This window comes from Tamandua tetradactyla, chromosome 2 (assembly GCF_023851605.1).
Source record: "Tamandua tetradactyla isolate mTamTet1 chromosome 2, mTamTet1.pri, whole genome shotgun sequence".
NCBI classification, from domain to species: Eukaryota; Metazoa; Chordata; class Mammalia; order Pilosa; family Myrmecophagidae; genus Tamandua; species Tamandua tetradactyla.
Window position 1 is genome coordinate 162,171,335 of NC_135328.1, and position 25,501 is coordinate 162,196,835.

General features: G+C 36.4%; 1 protein-coding gene across 6 annotated transcripts in view; it reads left to right on the forward strand.

The window, feature by feature from the left end:
* Positions 1 to 25,501, forward strand: part of MYSM1 (Myb like, SWIRM and MPN domains 1) — a 58,010-nt gene that overhangs the window by 15,028 nt on the left and 17,481 nt on the right. For all 6 annotated transcript variants that reach the window (XM_077149496.1, XM_077149497.1, XM_077149498.1 and 3 more), the window contains 5 exons: positions 6,873 to 7,645; positions 11,432 to 11,562; positions 12,714 to 12,817; positions 16,830 to 16,907; positions 20,238 to 20,326. In XM_077149496.1, coding sequence (XP_077005611.1) covers positions 6,873 to 7,645; positions 11,432 to 11,562; positions 12,714 to 12,817; positions 16,830 to 16,907; positions 20,238 to 20,326 — 1,175 coding nt within the window. The remainder of the gene's footprint in view (positions 1 to 6,872; positions 7,646 to 11,431; positions 11,563 to 12,713; positions 12,818 to 16,829; positions 16,908 to 20,237; positions 20,327 to 25,501) is intronic.

The window sequence follows — 25,501 nt, forward strand, 5'->3', positions numbered from 1 at the left end:
GCCCCTGTAGCTTCACAATACGCCTTAAAGTCAGGTAGCATGAGACCTCCGACTTCATTTTTTTTTCTCAGGATACTTTTAGCTATTTGGGGCACCCTGCCCTTCCAGATAAATTTGGTTATTGGTTTTTCTATTCTGAAAAGTAAGTTTTTGGGATTTTAATTGGTATTGCATTGAATGTGTAAATCAATTTAGGTAGAATTGACATCTTAACTATATTTAGTCTTCCAATCCATGAACATGGTATGCCCTTCCATCTACTTAGGTCTTCTGTGATTTCTTTTAACAGTTTCTTGTAGTTTTCTTTGTATAGGTCTTTTGTCTCTTTAGTTAAATTTACTCCTAAATATTTTATTCTTTCAGTTACAATTGTGAATGGAATCTTTTCTTGATTTCCCCCTCAGATTGTTCATTACTAGTGTATAGAAACACTACAGATTTTGAGTGTTGATTTTGTAACCTGCCACTTTGCTGTACTCATTTATTAGCTCTAGTAATTTTGCTGTGGCTTTTTCGTGGTTTTTGACATATAGTATCTAATTGTTCTGGCCAGAACTTCCAGCACAATGTTGAATAACAGTCATGATAGTGGACACCCTTGTCTTGTTCCTGATCTTAGGGTGAAGGTTCTCAGTTCTTCCCCATTGAGGATGATATTAGCTATGGGTTTTTCATATATTCCCTTTATCATTTTGAGGAAGTTCCCTTCTATTCCTATCCTTTGAGGTGTTTTCAGCAGGAAAGAATGTTGAATTTTGTCAAATGCCTTTTCTGCATCAATCAAGATGGTCATGTGATTTTTCTGCTTTGATTTGTTGATATGGTGTATTACATTAATTGATTTTCTTATGTTGAACCATCCTTGCATAACTGGGATGAATCCTACTTGGTTATGATGTATAATTCTTCTAATGTGTTGTGGGATTTGGCTTGCTAGAATATTGTTGAGAATGTTTGCATCTATATTCATTAGAGAAATTGGTCTTTAATTTTCTTTTTTTGTAATATCTTTGTCTGGCTTTGGTATGAGGGTGATGTTGGCTTTGTAGAATGAGTTAGGTAGCTTTCCCTCCTCTTCAATTTTTTTGAAGCGTTTGAACAGGATTGGTACTAATTCTTTGTGGAATGTTTGGTAGAATTCAAATGTGAAGCCATCTTGTCCTGAACTTTTCTTTTTTGGGAGCTTCTTAATGACTGATTCAGTTTCTTTACCTGTGATTGGTTTGTTGAGGTTGTCTGTTTCTTCTTGAGTCAAAGTTGGTTGTTCATGCCTTTTTAGAAAGTTGTCTATTTCATCTACATTGTCGTATTTATTAGCATAAAGTTGTTCATAGTATCCTGTCATTTCTTCCTTTATTTCTGTGAGGTCACTGGTTATGGCTCCTCTTCCATTTCTGATCTTATTTATTTGCATCCTCTCTCTTCTTCTTTTTGTCAGTTTTGCTAAGGGTCCATCAATCTTATTGATTTTCTTATAGAACCAGCTTCTGGTTTTATTGATTTTCTCAATTGTTTTCATGTTCTCAATTTCATTTATTTCTGCTCTGATCTTTGTTATTTCTTTCCTTTGGCTTGGTTTGGGGTTAGTTTGCTGTTCTTTCCCTAGTTCTTCCAAGTGGACAGTTAATTCCTCGATTTTTGCCCTTTCTTCTTTTTTGATATGGACATTTAGGGCAATGAATTTCCCTCTTAGCACTGCCTTTGCTGCATCCATAAGTTTTGGTATGTTTTGTTTTCATTTTCATTTGCCTCGAGATATATACTGATTTCTCTTGTAATTTCTTCCTTGACCCAGTGGTTGTTTAAGAGTGTGTTGTTGAGCCTCCACATATTTGTGAATTTTCTGATACTCTGCCTATTATTGATTTCCAACTTCATTCCTTTATGATCTGAGAAAGTGTTTTGTATGATTTCAATCTTTTAAAATTTATTGAGACTTGCTTTGTGACCCAGCATATGGTCTATCCTTGAGAATGATCCATGAGCACTTGAGAAAAAGGTATATCCTGCTGTTGTGGGGTATAATGCTCTATAAATGTATGTTAAGTCTAGCTCATTTATTGTATTATTCAAATTCTCTGTTTCTTTATTGATCCTCTGTCTAGATGTTCTGTCTATTGATGAGAGTGGGAAATTGAAGTCTCCAACTATTATGGTAGATGTGTCTCTTTCCCTTTTCAGTATTTGCAGTGTTTGCCTCATGTATTTTGGAGCATTCTGGCTCGTGCATAAATATTTATGATTGTTATGTCTTCTTGGTGAATTGTTTCTTTTATTAATACATAGTGTCCTTCTTTGTCTCTCTTAACTGTTTTACATTTGAAGTCTAATTTGTTGGATATTAGTATAGCTACTCCTACTCTTTTCTGATTGTTATCTGCATGAAATATCTTTTCCCAACCCTTCACTTTCAGCCTATGTTTATCCTTGTGTCTAAGATGCATTTCCTGTGGACAGCATGTAGATGGGTCCTATTTTTTAATCCATTCTGTCAGCCTATGTCTTTTGATTGGGGAGTTTAATTCATTAACAATTAGTGTTATTACTGTATGGGTAGTACTTACTTCTACCATTTTGCCTTTTGGATTTTATGTGTCATATCTAACTTTTCTTCTTTTTACCTTTACTGATAGTCTTCATTTCTACACTCTTCTTCACACCTCTCTCTTCTGTCATTTCGTATCTGCCTCTGGTTCTCCTTCTAATATTTCTTTCAGAGCCGATCTTTTGGTCACAAATTCTCTCAGTGATTTTTTGCCCGAAAATGTTTTAATTTCTCCCTCATTTTTGAAGGACAATTTTTCTGGATATAGAATTCTTGGTTGGAAGTTTTTCTGTTTTAGTAATGTAAATATATCGTCCCACTGTCTTCTCGCCTCCATGGTTTCTGCTGAGAAATCTACGCATAGTCTTATTGGGCTTCCCTTGTATGTGATGGATTGCTTTTCTCTTGCTGCTTTCAAGATTCTCTCCTTCTCTTTTACCTCTGACATTCTGATTAGTAAGTGTCTTGGATTACATCTCTTTGGATCTGTTCTCTTTAGGGTACGCTACACTTCTTGGATCTGTAATTTTAAGTCTTTCATAAGAATTGGGAAATTTTCAGTCATAATTTTCTCCATTAATTTTTCTCCTCCTTTTCTCTTTTCTTCTCCTTCTGGGACACCCACAACACATATATTCGTATGCTTCATATTGTCATTCAGTTCCCTGGATCCCTACTCATATTTTTCCATTCTTTTCCCTATATTTTCTTTTGCTTGTCGGATTTCAGATGTTCCATCCTCCAATTCACTAATCCTATCTTCTGCCACTTAAAATCTAACATTTAGGTTTCCATTGTTTTTTTCATCTCTTCTTCTGTGCCTTTCATTCCCATAAGTTCTGTGATTTGTTTTCTCAGACTTTTGGTTTCTTCATTTTGTTCATTCCTTGCTTTCTTTATATCCTCCCTCAATTCATTGATTTGATTTTTGATGAGGTTTTCCATGTCTGTTTGTACATTCTGAGTTAATTGTTTCAACTCTTGTATCTCATTTGAATTGTTGGTTTGTTCCTTTGACTGGGCCATATCTTCAATTTTCCTGGTCTGATTTGTTATTTTTTGTTGCTGTATAGGCATTTAATTACCTTAATTAGTTTATTCTGGAGATTGTTTTCACTTCTTTTACCTAGGATTTTTTTGCTGGATGAATTTGTTGTCTGTCTGTTCTTTGACATTCAATTCAGCTTTTTCTGGACCACTAGCTTAGGTTTTGTTTAACAGAGCAGAATTTTTTGTTTCTTGTTTTCTTGTTTCTCGCCCTGCCTGTATGGTGCCTTTTTTCCCCCACCCTTAGGAGGGTCTACCTAGGTATTATAGACCCCAGCTGGATTTTCCCAGGCCAAACTGGCCTCACATCAGGGGACGGAGTCACCTGCGTCAGTTTTCCCTGAGGGTGAGACCCAGCAGGTTGAAAGACTTTCCTGTGAAGTCTCTGGATTCTGTGTTTTTCTTATCCTGCTCAGTATGTGGTGCTTGTCTGTCTGCAGGTCCCACCAGCATGAGATGATGTGGTACCTTTAACTTTGGCAGACTCTCCCTGCTGGAGGTGTGGTGGAAACATAGGAGAGTTTGTAGACTGCTTTTAATGGCTTCAAATTTCCAGGCCCTGGTGTCTGAATTCCTTAAGAGAGGGATTCCACCTGAGTTGGGCTTCACCCCTCCCCTGTGGAAGGCACAGGCTGCAGACAAGCTCTCAAACAAGCTTGTTTCTGCCTATACCTGGGGCAGTTGCAGCCTGAGTAGCCCTACTGTATCCAAAGACAGTCAAGCCTTTGTAGAAACACAGCCACAAAAGTCTTTGTTTCTTTTTTTTTTCTTTTTCCATCGCCCCGGCCCCCTTGACGCTGGGGCAAAAATCAGCAACCTCTGCTTTAACCAGGTTTACCTGAGCGAGGGGCCTATTTGTAGTAGTCAGAGTTTCTGAATTAATTCCACACTTGAAGCTTAGTTGCACTTAGCTCCTGCTGCTGGTCAAGTTTCTTTCCTTTCCCCTCTGCGAAGCAGCCTGGGGAAGGGGCACTGGCTGCCGCGTCTTGGGGAACTCACGGTTCTGGGTGAGCTCGCAATGGGTCCAGCTGGTCCAGACTGGGGTACACTCTGTGTCCGCTCACTGATGTGGCCCCAGGAGCTGTTCTGTACTGTTCCTGGTTATTTAGCAGCTGTTCTGGAGGAGGAACTAAATTACACACCTTGCTCCGCCACCATCTTGGCACCTCCCCCCTCAGCAGTTGACTTGGTTATTTTTGTACTCATGTGTCTCAAGCTGGGGTGTGTATAATTATAGCCTATTTGAGGTTTATTATGGAATATCAGTTTTACTTGAAGACTGGGGGTAGAGGGATGCCTTTTAATATTAAAACAGATATTAATATTATGAGATATAGTACAAACTTTTATGTGAATTTTTAAGAAAAAATACTAGAGCTCAGAAATAACGTGAAGAATATTTTAGGCTGTATGTCCAAATCTCCTTTTCCTGCCTACTGCCCATTTGTTGTCCTCCGTGCATTAACCATGGTTAACCACAAATATGTGATCCTGGGACTCTCTTGTAATACAGGATCTATAAATCTCTGTTTGGAAAACTGCCATATAATGTAGATAAGACAGTCATGTGCAACTTTTTTTTCAGAAACTCTGTATGTAAAGACTTTATTTCAACTCTTATTTGCTAATAGGTTTTATTATCTTTGCTTTGTTGTGTTACTGCGTATTTATATCTGTAATAGCAGATATGGAAGATAATTTCATACCTTATGTTACAAGATCTATATTGTTAGAATTACAATAAATGAGCCTTCAAATCACAGTTTGTTTGTACTGTCTTTGTTTTAAAATGAAAGATGACTAATTTAAAAAAGAAAGGATATATAAAGTTATTCAGAGGTAAATTCCTTTAAATAAAGGATTATTTAGCATCATCAGAAATAACCATCTAAGATACCAGATGATCAGAGAAATAAGCCTTTATGAATATTTTTATATCTTATGGAATACCTTAATGTGATAGTTATTGGCTCATTTTTTTTTTTTTGGAAAAATAACTTAATTACAAAAAAACATTAAATTTCAAAGCATACTGCAACAATTAGTTGTAGAATAGATTTCAGAGTTTGATATGGGTTACAATTCCACAATCTTAAATTAACTTCTAGCTGCACGAAGATACTGGAGACTAGGAATAATATCAACATAATGATTCAGTAGTCATACTCGTTTGTTAAACCTTACCTTCTCTGTATAATTGCACCATCACCTTTGGTCTTTCTCTCTCTTTAGGGGTATTTGGGCTATGGCCATTCTAACTTGTTCGTGTTGGAAGGGGCTGTCAATAGTATGGGATAGGGGGATGGAACTAGTTGATGTTCTAGAGAGGCTGGCCTCTCTGTATTTCAGGTCTTATCTGGTCCAGGGACCCATTTGGAGGTTGTAGGTTTCTGGAAAGTTACTCTAGTGCATGGAACCTTTCTACAATCTTACATCTAAACGCCCTAGGTATTCTTTAGGGTTGACAAGAATGGTTTTGGTTGGGGGTTGGCAAGTTATGGTATGTAGCAATGTCTAACTGAAGCTTGTGTAAGAGTGACCTCCAATGTAGACTCTCGACTCTATTTGAACTCTCTTAGCCACTGATACCTTATTTGTTACACTTCTTTTTCCCCTTTTGGTCTGGATGGCATTGTTAATCCCATGGTTCTAGGGCCAGATTCATCCCAGGGAGTTGTCTCCCCGCTGCAAGGGAGACTTTTACCCCTGGATGTCATGTCCCTTGTTGGGGGGAGGGCAGTGATTTCACTTGCTGAGTTGAGCTTAGAGAGTAAAAGGCCACATCAGAGCAACAAAAGAGGTCCTCTGGAAGTAACTCTTAGGCATACCTATAGGTAGGCCCAGCTTCTCCGCTACATACATAAGCTTCACAAGAGCAGGCCTCAAGATAAAGGGCTTGGCCTGTTGATTTGGGTGTCCCTAATGTTTGACACAGTGTCAAGGGTTTCCCCAGTGGTAAAGTTTAATAGTTCCATATTTTTTCTCCCATCCCTCAAGGGACTTTGCATTAATGGCTCATTCCTTATGGATGATCTGAGCATGAACCCTATTTTGAACTTAATATTGTTCAGAAGTCATTAATTAGTTCAGTCAAGGTCATGGTTATTTGATTAATAAATATTACCAGACTGTGAGTACGTCAGATATATTTATGGAAATTTGAAATGATGATGATTATAAAATGTAATTGTAAACCCTTTTTAAAAGCACAATAAAAGTGTATCAAATTACCATTAATATATTATCAATTTAATATCATTTTGTTCCAATTTTTAATAAGGTAAAATCAGATGGTGCAGAAAAAGAATCACCGAATCAGAAGAGCAGCACTGATCTTCAGGTTAAAAAGGAGCGTGAGAGGACAACGGCATGGATACCACTAGGTTTAAGAGGACGGAATGATCCCAACTTGAATGCTGTAAAAATTGAAAACTTATCTGATGATGAAGACGTGGACATCACAGATGAGGTGGATGAATTGACTTCTCTAGCACCCCAGAAGAATCCTAATAGCAGTCTGTTATTAGACATTCCTAATAGTAAAATTCATAATACCAATCCAGGAGAATTCATTGCTTTTAGCAGACAGAAAGATCCCTTTTCTCAGTCTTCCAAGGAATATCTTCAGGATTTGAAGCAAGGTAAACTGGAAACGCTTTCTGGCTCAGTAATTACATTACGGACTGAAAAACAGAGTACCAGTGACAAGAATTCCTCTAAATTAAATGATCAGAAATGTAATAAACTGATTAAGAACTGTGACAGGCATGATGGAAATGAAATAACAGATGTTACCAGGCAGGTGCCTTCTCCAAAACCTTGTGAAGTTCAGAAAAATTTGAATGATAATGAAATGCTTTTTCATTCTTCCTGCCAAATGGAGGAGGAAAACCATGAGGAAGAAGCACTTAAGCCACCAGAACAAGAAGCAGAAATAGATAGAAATATCATTCAAGAAGAAGAAAAACATGCAATTCCTGAGTTCTTTGAGGGGCGCCAAGCTAAAACTCCAGAACGCTATTTGAAAATTAGGAATTACATTTTGGATCAATGGTAAGAAAGAATTATACTTTGATGGTGTTATCAAACTCATGATACTCTGGAGTATTTTAACTAGGCCTATGCAGAATTTAGTATTCTACATTGATAGTGACCCAGAGAGCTTTCAAATACATTATCTCTTTTGTGTAGGCAAGACTTTAAATTTCTCACAGTGAAACTTTTTTGAAAGCTTTGGTAAGCATTGTCATCTATAGTTATCATAACCCATCTGTCTGTTCTTTAGAGTGTTTGGGCCTGGAAAAAAAGGGAGTGAAAAAAAAAGAAAAAATGAAGTAATTTCTTAGCACAACATTAGCAAAATACAGATAGAGAATGCTTCCTCTGCAATGGAAAAGGGGGAGAATGTCTTCCCAGGTTTATTATATACTTTGAAGTACAAAGAAAGCAAACTTTGATAATAGAAGGATAGTCTCTTTAAATGCAGCTGGGTTGCAGAAATCATTCACCTGAATAGTTGCTTTATACCTTGAATTTGTGGCATATATCAATAATTCCTTCATCCAGCTTTATCAGGTTACAAGAATTTTCTGATACATTAAGTTTACCCTCTAAATCATTGCCACCTTTTATTTGAATTTTTGATGTGGCTTGGGAACAAACCAAAAAAACTTCCCACCTTATTAGCTTAAGTACTCTGAAAGTAATCTGAATTTTTCTTAATGGCTTAATTAAGCCTTCATTAAACATTCGTAATTGTTGCTTCAAGAACTATTGAATTGTGCCACCTATATCTTGAACTTCACAGTTCCTTGTAGTAGGGATTCCCCTTCATTCCTGGGTTTTTTCTTTTCAGTTAGATTGAGGGTTCCCATTTTAGCGCATTGGCTTTCTACAACAACCTAGGAAAGTTATGAAAGGAACACAAATAAGTGGACTTGTTAAATCAGTTAACGCTCATTTTAACCACACAGTATTAAGTCGTTCAGCTTTTAAATAGAGTCATATTCTAAGAGAAGGTTTTTGTTCTTGTTCTTTACTTGTGGCTATCTTGCAGGTTGTTGAGATTGCTTAAAGTACAATTTGTGGGTAAAGATGACATTATATATAGTAAGAATGCTTTTAAGGAACAACTCCTGACATTTTTCCTGTGTCCTCATTTGATTCCTCATAACCATCCTATGATGGCAGGTGGTATTATCTCTATTTGATAGGGAAGGATTCTGAGGTTTGAAGAGGCTGGTGGACCTGCCTTTAATTATACAAACAGCCAGTGACCAAGGAAGAACTTCAGTCCGAGTCTTGACTCTAAATCACATTCTCTATTCTACATAGCCTGATTCACACTTTAAGAAAAGAGAAATTAGATCTCTCATTATCTACTTTTGTTTTTGGAAGTAAGAGGATGAAAGGCCAAAATCAAAGAACTTCAAACTAGTAACTAACTAAAGAAAAAATATATATGACATTCATTTCCTATTGTCATTTGCCTTTGTTCATGAAATGATCCCCAGACCAGTTAGGTGTTGTTGTTTCAATATGGTGATTTAGCTGGACAAAATATGAAAGCAAAAAAATATTTTAAGGAGGAACTCATATCTACTCTCCCTAGAAATAGAAGAGGGACTGGTTAGAAATTGGAGGTGGTGGTAAAAAATAGAAGGAAGAGCTAAAATTTTAAAAATGAAAAGAGGCCTGCCAGATTTTTCATAGCTAGAAGATAATTTCCATAAAAACATAGAATGGACTGCCTATTTGGGGGAATATTTTTTTTAAACTAATAGTCACTACCAGTTTTGAATGCCTACCAAATGCCATGCATTGGATTTTGGATTTACATAATTTCCAGTCCTCTAAACAACCTTGCAGAACAAGTAATATCTTTATTTTACAGATGAGAAAAATGAGGTTCAGAGAAGATAAAGAACTTGTTCCAGGTTATATTAGGCAAAGACCAGTTCCTGAGTCGGTAGTCTTGACTTATCATTTGCACAGGGTCTTCTCACTTTTAATTCTGTCTTGTATGTGTGTTCCTCCCCACCCCCGCCCCGAATCTTGGTACGTCTTGCTTCTTTATCTCATTCCAGTCCTCTCAAGGGAAATCAGGGAGCTCTTTGACCACCTTGCCTAAAATAACTCACGTATCTCTTCCCTCTTATTCTCTGTTCTTCTTTTCTCTGTTCTTCTTTCCTCGTTTATCTTCATAGAACTTATTAACATTGAAAATACTATATTTTTGTGTATTATTGTCTATTCTCCACCCTCCCCCTAAAAGTAATATGGACTTCCTGAGAGCTGAGTTATAACTGTTTTGTTCATTGTTAAATTCCTACTTCTTAGAAGCATGGAATATAGAAGGCACTCAATATCTCTTGGAGGAAAAAGAATAAACAAATGAATCACTGTTATCATGAACAGATATTTATAGAGTCCTTACCAAGTATTTAGCACTGTGCTAGATTACTGAGTTGTGTTTAAAGCCTTTTGATTTTAGTAATATTTAATTAGATCTATATAGTTCTTAAGACTCCTGCAGTTTTTTGGTGACCAGTTATATACTGAGTTCGTTCGTGATTTCTTGTCTTTATTTTTACAGTTTCCTTGACTTTCAAGATATACTGAAGTCTTGACTTTTCTATGAAAATGATAACTTCCCAGATCACAAAGTACTTTTCTCCTTCCCTTAACTTCTGTAGAATTTGTGATTTTTCAATTTGGTTTCTACTTGCAGAGGTCTTCCCTAAATACCCTATCTAAAATAGTCTGTGGCTGTATGCTGTTGTCCTTCCTAGTACCTAGTGCTGCTTGACAATATATATTATTCATTGATTTATTGATTATCTTCTCTTTTAAAATGTATTGTTCATCTCTGAATCTGTAATGCCTAGAATAATGCCTTGGTGCATAGGATGCAAAATAAATATCTGTAGAATAAAATAATGACTGACGAAGAAATACATATGTTGTATGATATATCTGAATATCAGGTTTATAATATCTGCTTGAATCCTGACCCTGTCCCTTGCTTAAATAAGTGCTTTAATCCCTCAACCCTCTTGTTTTCTCATCTGTAAAATGGAAATAATAACATCTATTTCATAGGGTCATTGAGAGACTGTATATCTCTTAGCACAGCATCTGGAGAAGTACTAACTGGTAGTTGCTATTAAGTTCTGTTTTACCCTCAAATTTAAATTGTAACATCTAGCATGGTACATTAAGTAAATTTTTAAAATATTTATTATATAAACTCCTTCATAGTCTTTGGGAGCTTCTTGATTGCTTTTGAATCCTCTATAATATCTATTTCTGTTTTCCACTTACAGTAAGCATTTAATATTTATTGGCATAGTGATTAAAAGCTTATATAAAACTTTTAAGCATTTGTAAGATAGCTAATTATTAAAAGACATCCAGCAAAGTAAGAGTAGATGAACCTAAGTAATAATTAAAAATTGGATAAGTCTAATACTAAATACTTGCAATATGGTAATATCAAAGTACCCTTTTTATGTAAAGATTCAGGCTTGGATTTGGAGCTGGGGATAAATAAGCTTCTAACTTCCAGGTTTTAGGGTAACTGGAATGTATTGAATTAAATATTGGGGAAGAAATAATATTTGTACAAGTCACACTGTATTTGTGAGTTATTGCATCATCTAAACAATATTTTATTTCAGAAAAGTACTCCTGGGTATTATGTATTAGCATTGTATTTACTACACGTTAACACATTGAGGGGGTAAAAATTTTAAAATATTTCAAATATTGAAAGTTTTCCCCAGAATCTTTTTTCTTGCTTTTTTATCCAAAATAATTGTACTTCCATTTCTTAATTAGGGAGATATGCAAACCGAAATACTTAAATAAGACCTCAGTACGTCCTGGCCTGAAGAACTGTGGGGATGTTAATTGTATTGGACGGATTCATACATACCTCGAATTGATAGGAGCAATCAATTTTGGATGTGGTAAAATTAAAACCCAACAACATTTTTTACTCAACATTTTTTATCCTTACAGCACCCATTAATTTCTTTGGTGGTTAAAATTCAAGTAAATCTAGTTATAGATGAAGAATTCAAAGAGAACTCTTATGGGATAAATGCTTTATTGAGATTTTGCTGTGGAACAGATTTCTGTTGATGACATTTTATTTCCCTTTGACCTAAAATGAAACTTCATGGTATAATTTTAAAGGAAAAATAGTCTAAGTAATAGAAATAATTTAAGATTGCAGTTCTTTGTCAGGTATATAATAAAATTATTTAATGAGAAGTCTAATTATAGCCTATTTAATTTGCAAATACTGTCAGTACTAGAAATGCTGTCTAGCAGTGTTTAAATAAAGGAAATGATTATGAGCCTCTACACTATAATGTAATAAAAGTGTCAAAATATTTTTTAGTGAAAGGAAGTTTCTTTCATCTTTAGTTTTCTCAAATGGAAAGTTGATGAATATGCATATTTTAGGTTTATTTTGCCTTTTGTTGAAATAATGTCACATAGTTTTTAAAGAAAGATAATAGCCATATTTACAAAGTAATAATGTAATTTAAACCATAGCCCATGGTTGGAGAAGAATATATTCTGTATTCATCTTTGAAAATGGTGCAACTAAACAGAAAAATCCCTGTCAGAGATGATTTCACTTTATATAGAGAAGATAGAATTTATGGTCTGCCCTAGTGTCTGTCCTTCATTTCAGTGTCTTTGTTTGCCAATAGCAGTGTATATTAATAAGACTGATTTGTTAGGGAAACTATTTTAACTTTCTAAGTCACTAAAAGGTGAAAAAAAAAAAAAAAACAAAATGGTGTTTTCTATACTGTACTTCCAAGGTTGGCAAAGTAGGTTTAGCACTCATTTAATTAGAAATTAACTTTACCCATTTCCTAAATAATCCATTTGATTGATACTTCTTTTATAATAATAGCATTGCTTTTATTTGAGAACAATGAGCAACATGTCAAATGTATGATTGTGTAGCAAAATAGAAGCATAGAATATCAGCTAGAAAGAAACTTAGATATTGGCTTGCAGTTTAGAGTCCAAGTAGATACATCTTATTTAGCAAATAAATGTCATAAAATAATAGATTGTTTTTCCTGAATTCCAATAGAACAGGCTATATATAACAGGCCACAACCAGTTGATAAAGTACGAATCAGAGACAGAAAAGATACAGTAGAAGCATACCAGCTTGCCCAGCGTCTGCAGTCTATGGTAAGCAGACACATCTTTCATTAAATGATCTCTCAAAATTGTTCCTTACCCTGTTAAGTAAGGGATTCCTACTTTAACTGTGTCAGCAAATGTCTATTTAGTGGAAGAACCCTTGTATTTTGTCTTACCTATTACTTTTCTGGGTTTCTATCGGTTTCATATTGGTTTGTAGGGCAAATCCAAACAAAAAAATCCTCAAAATTCACTGACAGCCTTTATGCAGAAGGATAATGCTTTGCAAAGGTGGTCTTAATCCCTTGGTTTGGCTTACAAATCTAATGTCTCTTTTAGAACTATATAATTAAGCTCTTTTCTCTCTTTCAGTTAATTAAAAAAAATTTTTTTTTTAATCTCAGAATCAGCTTTTTTAGACTAGCTATCCAGAATACTTTAGGCTTTGTTTTTTAATTCGTGGAATTAGTGAGTTTTATAATGTTTTCAAATATCTGAATCTCATTTAAAAAATGAATGATCCAACAAACCTCCTATAGGACAGAGTCATACTTTGGCTTTATTGGTTTTATTAAATAGGTTACATTGGTAAAATTTGAGATAAATGAAAGTATAAATGATAGAGTAGATATTTTTCTTAGAGTATTTAGGCTTCAAGTCATTTCTGCCTAAATTTACTACTAAGAAAGGATTTTTTTAATATAGTTGCTAGGGATGGTACCAGTCATGTTCAGCCCTCTGGCAGCAGGTTCATTTTTTCTTTTTTAACTTTTTGTTTTGAAATACTATCGAACTTTCAGGACAGTTACAAAACTAATACAAACCCCACACTTAGCTCTCCCAAGATACTGAGATCTGCTGTTTTACCCAGATCCACTAATTTTAACTTTTTGACGTATTTACTATTATCATTGTTATCCATCTGTCATCTATTTATCAGTCCATTTTCTGAACCCTTGAGTGAGGTTGTATGTATTATGCTTCTTGAATACTTATTACATTTTCTAAGAAAAAATAACATTAAAAAAAGATGTTTACTTATGTAACTATGCAGTTATCAAGTTCAAGAAATTTAACATTGATAAAGCTTACAGTCTCTATTCCAATTTTTTCCCATGTCCCAATAATATCAATTTGAGCCTTTTGTCTCCCCTTGTTACATCCTATCCAGTATCATATATTTAATTATCATTATCTATTTAGTTCCCTTTTTATTTATTTTTTAATCATGGGAACATATATACAACATAAACTTTCCTGTTTTAGTCACTCCCAAGCATACCCATTCAGTGGGATTAGTCACATTCACAGTTTTGTGGTATCCACAGCACCTTCCATTAACTAAAACTTTTCCATCTCCCCAAACAGAAACCCTACATTAACTCTCCATTCTCCTCATTCCCTGCCCCTGGCAACCTGTACTATAATTTCTGTGTCTGTGAGTTTACATATTCTCTGGTATTTTCTTTGTAGTTACCATGGAACTTAATTTAATATCCAAAATCTATAGCAATCCAACTTAACCTCAATAGTACATATAAACTGTATTTCTCTAATCTTCCATCTCACATTTATGTAGTTCTTGTCACAAATGACATTTATTCATGATCAGTTCAAACCACTGATTGATCATTACATTTTATGCATTTGCTGTTTTGATTTGTTGGAAGTAGAAGGTAGAGTTATAAACCAAAATTGCAGTAGTATTGACATTCATATTTATCTGTGTTGTTATCCTCATCAGAGAGCTTTATCTCATCATATGACTTCAGTCAGTTGTCTTATCGTCATTTCCTTTGAACCTGCAGACTCTTTGGCATCTCTTACAGGGCCAGTCAAGTGGTAACGAACTCCCTCAGCTTTTGTTTATCTGGAAAAGTGTAATCTCTTCCTGTTTTTTGGAAGACAGTTTTGCCAGATATAAAGTTCTCAGCTGGCAGTTTTTTGCTTTCAGACCTTTAAATATGTCATCCCATTGCCTTCTTGCCTCTTTGGTTTCCAATAAGAAATTGGCACTTAGTCTTAATTGAGGCTTCTTATATATGACACATTGCTTCTCTTGACTTTCATGTTATAATCAAACTGTCAAATGATGTGGTAATGGGTTTATTTGGAGTTATCATATTTGGAGTTCATTGATCATCTTGAATGTGTATGTTCATGCCTTTTGCTAAATTTGGGTAGTTTTCTGCCAATATTCAAATATTCCTTCTGCCCCTTTCTCTTTTTTTTCTGCTTCTGGGACTCCCACAATGTGTATATTTGTTTCCTTGATGGTGTCCCACAGGTTCCTCAGACTCTATTTTCTTTTCTTCATTCATTTTTTGTTCCTCAGACTGAATGATTTCAGTTATTTTCAAGTTCTCCCATTCTTTATTTTGCCATCTCTAATTTGCTGATGAACCCTTCTAGTGAATTTTTAATATTTGTTCTTGTGGTCTTCTGCTCTGTTTGCTTCCTTTTCGTAACTTCCATCTCTGTATTGATATTCTCTTTGTATCCAATTGTCATTTTCCTGATTTCTTTCAGGTCTTTGTCCATGTTTTCCTTTAGCTGTTTGAGCATGTTTTAGGACCATTTTGTAAGAGCCTTCTTCAGGCATGTCCCAGGTCTGGCTCTCCTCATTGTTGATTTCTAATGCTTTAATCTCCTTTTCCTGGTTAATCATCACTTCCTGTTTCTTTGTATGTTTTATAACCTTTTGTTGAAACCTGTTTTGGGATATTTTCTTGTGTTATCACTAGAATTTAGATTCTGAGGTGTCTGTTCTTTAAGCTTTTATCTAGCTAGTGTTATGCAATGCTTTCTTTGAATGTCAGAAGCTAAAAAAAAAAAAACAAAAAGTCAAAAGGAAAACAACTTTCCTAGTCTGTGCAGATTGACCTGTGTCAGTGCTCTCTTCAAAACTTATCCATACAATGAGTTTAGAAAATAGCTGCAGGCCAAAGCACAGGGGCTTCTCTTATCCTTTCTGTTCATGTAACTCATCTTGGACATTCACATGTAGCTCTAGATTTTACACTTCTGAACATCTCTGTTCCCTAGAAAAGAGTTTCTACATGGTCCTGGGCATTGCACTGTGTATCTTACAGCCAGTAATCCCTTGTTACTAGGTACCGCAATTTACTGCTCTGTTGGAGAGCTCTGTGAATGGCCTTCTGCATGCAGGGCAAGTTCTGGGACAGGCCCACCTCCAGAGAGATTGGGCTAGATGTACATTCTCCCAGTTATGCACGATAGTTACTCTGCTTCTTCCAGAACTGGGACCATGGATTCACACTGGAAACATAGGTCAGCTGTGTGGTGAGCCAGTAAGGGCCTAGGGATGGACCAGCCAGGGTGCTACGAGATCCTACTACTTTTAAGTGGCTTTTTTTCTTGATTCAATGCTTGCCCTGTGTTACTGGAATCCTTTAACTATTTCAGACCTTGAATAAGATGTTTCTGCCAGTTCTTGCTGGTTGTTAAAGCTTCTGTGGGAGGACAGAACCTTGAAGCATCTCATTCTACCGTCTTGCTTGGGGTGGGACCTGTTCCATTTTTAAGGCCCTCAATGTTGAGATTGGTCAAACTAGATAATAGTAACCCAGCCAACCTACTTTGTAATTTTTCCACAATTTGTATAACTAGAAAATCTTTTCATTTTAAAGACTGAAGTATAATTATTTTTGCCTCTAATTTTTAATATTATGTCTTATGCTACATGTTCTTGCAAGTTTTCTACCATAAGTTATAGATAGAGAATCATATTCTTGGCAGGTTTTTTGTCTTAAAAATGTTTTTTATCCTAGTGTTTTAGCTTCCAAATGGGGAAATAAAATGAAAATTAAAGAAATGCTGGGAAAATATAGAAAGTAATCACTTTTTAGTTCTAGTAGAGTGCTAACCATTAAACATTAATATTAAAAAATCTAGTCAGATATTGCTGATTAGAGATTATAGTTTTAATGAATAAATTAATAGTATTTTAGAAAATTACCATTTTGATTTTGTGGATTTATTGGCTTTGAGTTCTCCAAGTTAATCTTGTTACCTTTGCTTTATATTAATCTCATTGTAGCGCACAAGGAGACGAAGGGTTCGAGACCGTTGGGGAAACTGGTGTGATGCAAAGGACTTAGAAGGACAAACATTTGAGGTAACTTTGACATTTTCACATAAATCATTCATGGAAGTTGTTTTGTCAATGTATATTTGTATATTTTAATATATATAATTTACACTTATTTCATATATACATGTCTTGGTTCCTGTTCTAGTTTGCTAGCTGCCGGAATATAACACACCAGAGACGGTTTGGCTTTTAATAAAAGGAAATTTATTTCGTTAGTTTTTCAGAGGAAAGGCAACTAACCCTCAACTGAGGTTCTTTCTTTCATGGGAAGGCACAGGGTGGTCTCTGCTGGCCTTCTCTCCAGGCCTCTGGATTCCAACAACTTTCCCCAGGGTGATTTCTTTCTGCACCTCCAAAGGCCTGAGCTGAGCTGCGAATGCTGAGATGAGGTATGCTGAGCTGCTTGTTTAAGCACCAGCCGATTAAGTCAAACATCATTCATTGCAGCAGGCACACCTCCTAGCTGATTGCAGATGTAATCAGCAACAGATGAGGTTCACGTACCATTGGCTCATGTCCATAGCAGCAGAACTAGGTGCCTTCATCTGGCCAAGTTGACAACTGAATCTAACTGTCACATGTCCACCCCTTGTCAAGTTGGCAACTACATGCATCACCTTAAACAATATTAAGGTGCAAAAAATTCTCTTCTGGCTGTAGACCTTTGAATCTCAAAATAAGTTGTCTGGTGCCAATATGCAAAGGAGGGACAGTCACAGGATCCATAGGGAGAAACTGGAAGGAAAACCTGCAGGGCAAACACCATTGGATTTCAAAGTCTGAAAGTCATTTATCCTTCAGCTTTAGAAAGTGACAGTCCCACTCTTTTCAAGGGCCTATGCAGTGGCCCACCTCTTTCCAAATCAACCTCGGGGAACTTTGAGGAGACCACCTTTTTCTCAGCTCCACTCTCTCCAGGCATCGGAACCACCACTGGGCTCTCTACCGTTTCTGGGGCACACGCTCAACCCCTCCATGTGGTGGCAGCCAGGCTTTCCCCAGTCCCCAAGGAGCATGCTATACCTTTTCCAAGGCCTGAGGCGGTATAACTCTTCCACTGCCACAAGATGGGAGATTCATCCTTTGACCTCGGGGCAGACTCACCCTCTCCATGTATATGGGTGGGTCCACTCTCTGGACCCACTCTCTGGGCAAGGTTTCTTGGCTTCAGACCCAGGCTTCCATGGTTCTCACTCTGCAAACTGCAATTTGTCCCTTTGTGTCCCCTTTTGTCCAGATTGGCAGTGGTTCCATTTATACCAACAGTCTCTTCACTCCAGGACATCTCCATCATTCTCTTCACGGTTCCTCTAAAATCTTCCCCTTAGCCATCCAAAAAACCATTCTCACATATCTGGTATTTGCAAACCGCAGCGGTACCCCACTCTCCAGTACCAAAATCTGTTCTAGTTTACTAGTTTACTAGCTGCCGGAATGCAACACACCAGAGACGGATTGGCTTTTAATAAAAAGGGGATTTATTTCGTTAGTTCTTCAGAGGAAAGGCAGCTAACTTTCAACTGAGGTTCTTTCTTATGTGAAAGGCACAGGGTGGTCTCTGCTGGCCTTCTCTCCAGGCCTCTGGGTTCCAACAACTTTCCCCAGGGTCATTTTCTGCACCTCCAAAGGGCTAGGCTGAGCTGCAAGTGCTGAGATGAGGTATGCTGGACTGCTTGGGCTGTGGTACATTGTGTTCTCTCATTTAAGCACCAGCCGATTAAGTCAAACATCATTCATTCAGCAAGCACGCCTCCTAGCCGACTGTAGATGTAACCAGCAAGGATGAGGTTCATGTACCATTGGCTCGTGTCCACAGCAACAGAACTAGGTGACTTCACCTGGCCAAGTTGACAACTGAATCTAACTACCACAGTTCCCACGTTAATTTGCCTATAAATCACTAGTAAACAAAGTAGAAGTCTTTAATGCTGTATTTAAGTTGAAGTTTGATTTATCTGACTTATTTTCAGAACTCTTATTCTCTGTCTTCAAGTTCTTGTCTCTAGCTCAAAAATATGTGTCACAGTGCCTGGATGTTGGTATGCCCGATTGATTTCAGTAAACATTTATTGAATGATGTTCTGATAAGCCAGTTAAAATATTGTTCCAAGCGTTAGACATTAACTGAATTGCATATATTGAAGTGTTACTTCTGTTAGTGAAAACCACGATCCTTACGATTGTATGAGTTTATGTGTGTATTCTATATTTATATAATCTATTTGTGAGTATCCGATGTATAATTATAGAATAGAAAGAATCCAAATGTACACTTACTGACTTTGTTACCTTGTGCAACTACTTGACCTTGGTGAATCTCACATTTTAAAATTTGTAAGTGTGGATAATAATACTACCCCCTAGAATTATTGTGAGAATTAAATGATATAAAGCATAAAAGATCCTAGTAATGCCTTTTGCATTACTAGACATTCAAGAAATGTTAGTTCTGTTGTCCCCAGCCCATTCCCCAATGTCATACCTGAGCACTGTTCTAGACACAACAAAATAGTAATACATGGTTCCTGAACATAAAACCTTATATGTTCAGTAGGAAAGATAAAATCCCTTGGAGGCCTAATGAGATTGGTACCAAGAAATAAAAGGTCCTCTTAAATGGTAAGGGAAGATTTCACAGAAGATACAATGTTTAATCAGACTTGAAGGATGAGCAGGAGGATTTCAAAATGTAGAAAAGTAGATGAGGCCATCCAGGCCTAGGGAATACCATAAGCAGAGGTGCAGCAGACATGGGAAAGTATTAGACAAATTTTGAAAAAGGTAAGTAGTTGATTTGGGTTAGTGTATAAGGTTGGTAGTAGGCATGGAATTAATAGAGATTTGCTTTATAAATACTTTTACAGGACATACTATGTATCTGACACTATTGATGGTATTTTACAGTAACTCATTTAATGTTCACAATAACACCTTGACATTATTATGATTACTATTATTGTTACCATTTTAAAGATGAAGAAACTGAAGCACAGAAAACTTCAGTAACTTGCCCAGGATCACCTAGTTAGTAAGTAGCAGAGGCAGGCATTCTAACTCCAGAATCAGGCGCATAGTCATTATGCTGTGCTGTTTCTCTATTGTGAACAAAAACTCAACACAATAGAACCTGGTGACTAAAGTTTGATATGGTTATGTATCTTAACTCTATTTTTTTTAAATTGTTAAAATATTATCCAGGATTTCTATTTGTTAACAAAAAGGAGACACATCTGCATCAACTTAGTCTGTCTTGTTCACAAACAGCCTTAAGTTTGATTTCAAAGAAGTATTTTTATTAATTCTGCCTCTCAGTGGTTGTTGGGCTCTTTGATCAACTCGTGTCTTATGTTTTAGCATCTCTCTGCCGAGGAATTGGCAAGAAGAAGAGAAGAGGAAAAATGCAAACCTATTAAATCTTCAAAAGTGCTAAGACCAACAAAAAGGTATAGCACTGCTACATAGTTTTTTTTTTTTTAACTTACATAAATAGTGAGAAAATATATGGAAAAAAATCTAAAATAGTTGAATTACATTTTCACAATAAGTTTAAAAAATATAAAATTCTAAATTTCACTAAATATCAATTTGTGAAACCTTTAGCAAAAGTTTTGAATATGTTAGACTTGGTGAACATAGGATGTGATACATGTTATTTAGGGCATTCAGATCCTTAGATATTATGGACAGGTAACCTCATGAAACAGCTAGTTCTCTCTTTGGGTACTGCTATTATTAGTAAGATTTTTTTAATAATATGGTAAATTTGTAACTAAATACCATTAAAGATCACTTTATAAGTTAAATTTTTATATAATGTATTTTCAGGCATTTGAAGATATTTCTCTGAAATTCTCTTATTTAAGCTATCTCAGCCTCTCATATTTCTCAAATACCTTGTGTTTTTGGGTCCCACACTTCCTTCAGATGCCAAATGCATTAACTATAATTTGCTAGTGTTCCTTTTAAATGAGATATCCAGGAATACCATTAGGCCATTGTAATTGAAAAGAGGCCTGGTACATCAACTCATTTATTTAATCTTCATAATAACTCTATTATGTTAATATTATTACTCCCATTTTACAGATGAGGAAACTGAGAGGCACAAAGAAGTTGTATAACTTGCCCATATTAGTTAGTGGTGGAGCTATAATTTAAACCTGGGTGTTAAAGTTTAAGAATTTAACTATTACACTATATATTAACTCTCTTGAATAATTTTTTTAAAAAAACACAGTTGTATGACAATAAAGTAATGAGAAAAACTATGTAAAAAATATACATAACTCTTTGACTGTGAGTAAGCCAGGACTCCTTATCCAGTATTCAGACAAGTGATTTTCTGAATCTGAATATGACTTAATATTTTTCATGATTTTCAAGTCATTGTTTCAGCTTGTCAGGATCTTTTTGAATCCCTATCTACTTTTCTCATGTCAACCTTCACAGCTTTGAATCAACATCTCAATAAGCATGCTTTTTCTGCCTTTAATCAGTTAAGACATATAATAAACCTAAACTTTAGACATTATTGTTTAATCAGCTATAAATTACCACAGTTTGCCCATATTTCTTCATCTTCTGCATAAGGTTAATCATAGCAGTTCTCTTGTTTGAGTTCAGATAAAGTATATGTGAGTTTTTTTGTTACTCTGCTCATTTCTAGCAGATCATTCATATCACAATATAATTTTTTTTTTTTTTGGTATGGGCAGGCTCTGGGAATCAAACCCGGGTCTCTGGCATGGCAGGCAAGAATTCTGGCACTGAGACACCATTGCACCGCCCAGAATTTTAAATTTAGTTATGACATTTTCACCAGTTCATTATGTTCTTAGTAGTCAACTTTTCACGTTCCAAAGACTTGCCAGTCAGCTGTTTAATAATCTTTTCTAATTTTGCCAGTGTCCAACATCTAATTCCTCTGTTGTATTTTTTTAATTGTACTATTTAATGGCTTTTAGAATATTCCAGAGTTGTGCATCCATCACCGCAATCAACCTTAGAACATTTTCATGACTCTAACTCCACACCTTTAAACCTTCAATCTCCATTCTCCACCCTCCAACCCTATTACTAATCTACTTTCTGTCTCTATGGGTTTGCCTGTCCTAGACATTTCATATAAATGGAATCACACAAAAGTGGCCTTTTGTGTCTGACTCCTTTCATTCAGCACAATGTTTTCAAGATTCATCCATGTCATATGATGACATGGCTTTCTATGACTGATATTCCTTTGTATGAATTTATCACATTTTGTTTATCTACTCATCAGTTGATGGATTTCCACTATGACGTATCTTTTTAACTTTTTATTTTGACATACTTTCAGGGCAGTTACAAAAAAATAAAAACTCCACACAGAGAACCCCAACAAATCCCTACCACCCAGCTCCACCAATTTAAAATTTTGCCACATTTGCCATATGATTCTGTCTGTCCATCCGTCTGTCTTTTTATCTATCCATTTCTGTACCCTTGGGTTTAGACTGTACACAGTATTCTCCTTGAACACTTAATACTGCCGTGTACATTTCCTAAAATAAGGATATTTATTCACTTATGTAACCATCTTGAGTGCAGTTACCAAGTTCAAGAAATTTTAACATTGGTATAAAGCTTACAATCTCCATTCCGATTTTTTCATATATCCCAATAATGGCCTGTTGAGCTTTTGTCCTCCCTTGTTATAGTTCATCCAGGATCATATGTAGGATTTAATCATTATCATCTCTTTACCTGCTCTTTCTTTTTCTTTAATCATATGAACATGCAGCAGACTTTCCGTTTCAAACACTCCCAAGCATAACATTCAGTGGGATTAATTTTGCTTTCACAAAATTGTGATACCCTCAACAACTTCTCTTACTAAAACTTCCCTGTCTCTCCAAAAAGAAATCGTATTCCCATTATGCATTAGTTCTATGTGTCATCCACCAACTGCCCCAGTCACCTGTTCTCTAATTTTTGTCTCAGTGAACTTGCATATTCTCTGATCTTTTCTTTATATTTACCTTGCTGCTTAATTTTAGCATTCTGAATCTATAACAATCTTGTTTGCTTTGGTACCAACATGACTTCACTTGGATACAAAAATTTACCTATGTCATTACCATTAAAAAAAGCTTTATTTCTACATGTGGCTTCAATCTGTGTCTATTATCCTTTTCTTTTAACCTGCTGAACTCTCTTTAGCATCTCTTCTCTTTCTCTCTTTCTTTTCCTTTGGGGGTTCCCACAATGTTTCTGCTTAATGGTGTCCTACAGGTTCCTGAAGCTCTGTTTACTTTTCTTCATTCTTCTCTCTTCTCAGGCTGAATGATTTCAGTTGTGGTATCTTCACATCCTCTGATTCTTTCTTTTGCTGTCTCCTTTCTGTTGTTGAACCCCCCTAGGGAATTTTTAATATTTGCTGCTATGGTCTTCAGCTCTGTTTCCTTTTCATAATTTCCATCTCTGTTGATACTCTCTTTTGTTCATCTGTTGTTTTCCTGATTTCTTTTAGGTCCTTGTCCACGTTTTCCTATAGTTCTATTCCAGCCCTACTCTTGGAGGGCTTGAGTCAGAGCAGCCTGAAGACCAAAGGACACGTCAGGCACAGAGTTAGACATGAATTTTATTGGGACTTACAAACAGGAGAAGATTCTTCCCATTAGTAGTCACTCAGGAAATGGAAGTTAGAACTTTGCAAAGGGGCAGGGAAATGCAAGGGTTTCTAAGGGTTTAGGACAAGGGTGTGAGAACAGAGTTTCAGCAGGGTCTCCTGATGCAGGAATTTTTAGATTTGTTATCAGCGGTGATCATGGGGAGGATTTTTAATTCTTTGTTAATGCTACTATCTTCGACTTCTGTCCTGGTCATTGTAGGTAGCTACCTGCAGTAACTTATTCTCAATATGTAGTGGGATGAGGGGCCATGCCCTGGGTCTCTAGAAGCTCCTTTGAGCACAGTTAGAACCATTTTTTAAAGTCTTTGCTCTGAAATATCCCAGGTCTGATCTTCCTCATTCTAATGCTTTAATTTCTTCTTTGCCTGGGTCATCACTTCCTGTTTTTTTGGGGGAAGTTTTGAAACCTTTTGTTGAAACCTGGACATTTTGAGTTTTATCACTGGAATTTCGATTCTGAGGCCTGTTTCTTAAGTTAATGCTCATTTTAGAGCAAAGCTTTCCTTGAATGTCAGAAGCTAACAAAAAAAGGGCAAAAAGAAAACTTGTTTCTCACTCTTTGCAGATTGACCTGTACCAAATGCTCTCTTTCAAGGTTTACCCGTTCAGTGAATTTAAAAAATAGTTCAGGTCAAGTGTAAGGGTCTCTCTGATCCTTTTTGTGCATGTCTTGCTTGGGCATGTTCATATGGTCCTAGGAATTACCCTGTTTACACAGTTCCAAATGTCCCCTCTTTCCTAGGAAAGGGTTTCTTCATGGTCTAGGAACTGCACTGTATAGCCTAAGGCCAGCAATTCCTTGCCCCAGGCGGCATAACTTGACTGCTTTCCCATAGGGCTGTGTAGGCAAGCTCTGTGAACTGCCTTCTACACTCAGGGCAGGCTCTGGAAAGGTGAGCCTGTCAAGATGCCACCACCAGAGATTAGGCCAGATAAACTTGCTCCCAGTATGTGTACAAGGTTACTCAACTCTCTCTAAAACTGGAACCATGGATCTACACTGGGAATGCAAGCCATCTCGGTACTGAGCTAGGAAGGGGATAAGGAAGGGGTCAGCCTGGGTGCCATGAGATTCTACTGCTTTTAAGTGGTTTTTTTCCTTGATTTGTTGCTCACTCTTTTGAGTGAGAAGTCATTGGTTCCAATCCTTTAACTGTTTTGTGAAACTTTGAGAGAGATGTTTCTGTCAATTCTTGTTGGTTGTTTAAAGCTTCAGTGTTATAGAGCCTTGAAGCATCTCTCTGGCATCTTGAACAGGGCAGGAAATGTTGACATTTGTTCCTCATCATGGTTCATCAGTGCTATGGGATATTCTTCCTCTGCCCTTAAGTAGCAGCCATGTGCTGTCTTTCTAATTTATCAGCCACCTCAGCTTGTAGTTCCTTTTTTTTTTTTCACATGGGCAGGCACTGGGAAACGAACCTGGGTCTCTGGCATGGCAGGCGAGAACTCTGCCACTGTGGCCTGCTCTGGATAATATACTTTTTAAAAGGCATTTTAGTGCATAATTGAACTAGCAAGAAGGTATGGGAAATCATCAGAGGCTAAAAATCGAACTGTGACTCCAGGAGGTGTGTAAGTAGATGAAACTGGCTGGTACAGTGATCGCATTGCAGGTCACTGGTGGTATGGAAGGCAGATCCATAGTTCTCAGAAGACAGGGCACAAAGACTAGGCCTAAGCAAGAGAGGGTTGGATCAATGTCCCTAATAGAAAACTGGGGCCACCCTCAGTGAAAGGGGAAGCAGGAAAAAATCTTAAAAGAAATAGGATGGCAACTTGCATGTCTCAATCATAGTTTTCAATGAAGAGGGGAAAAATTTTCCCTGATAATTCTAAACCAGGAGTTTGTCCTCATACAGGTTTGGGCTAGAGCCCACATTTTTTTATGTACTTAAAAATCCAAACTACCCAAGCTGAGAACATAGTTTAAAATTACCCCAGGTTG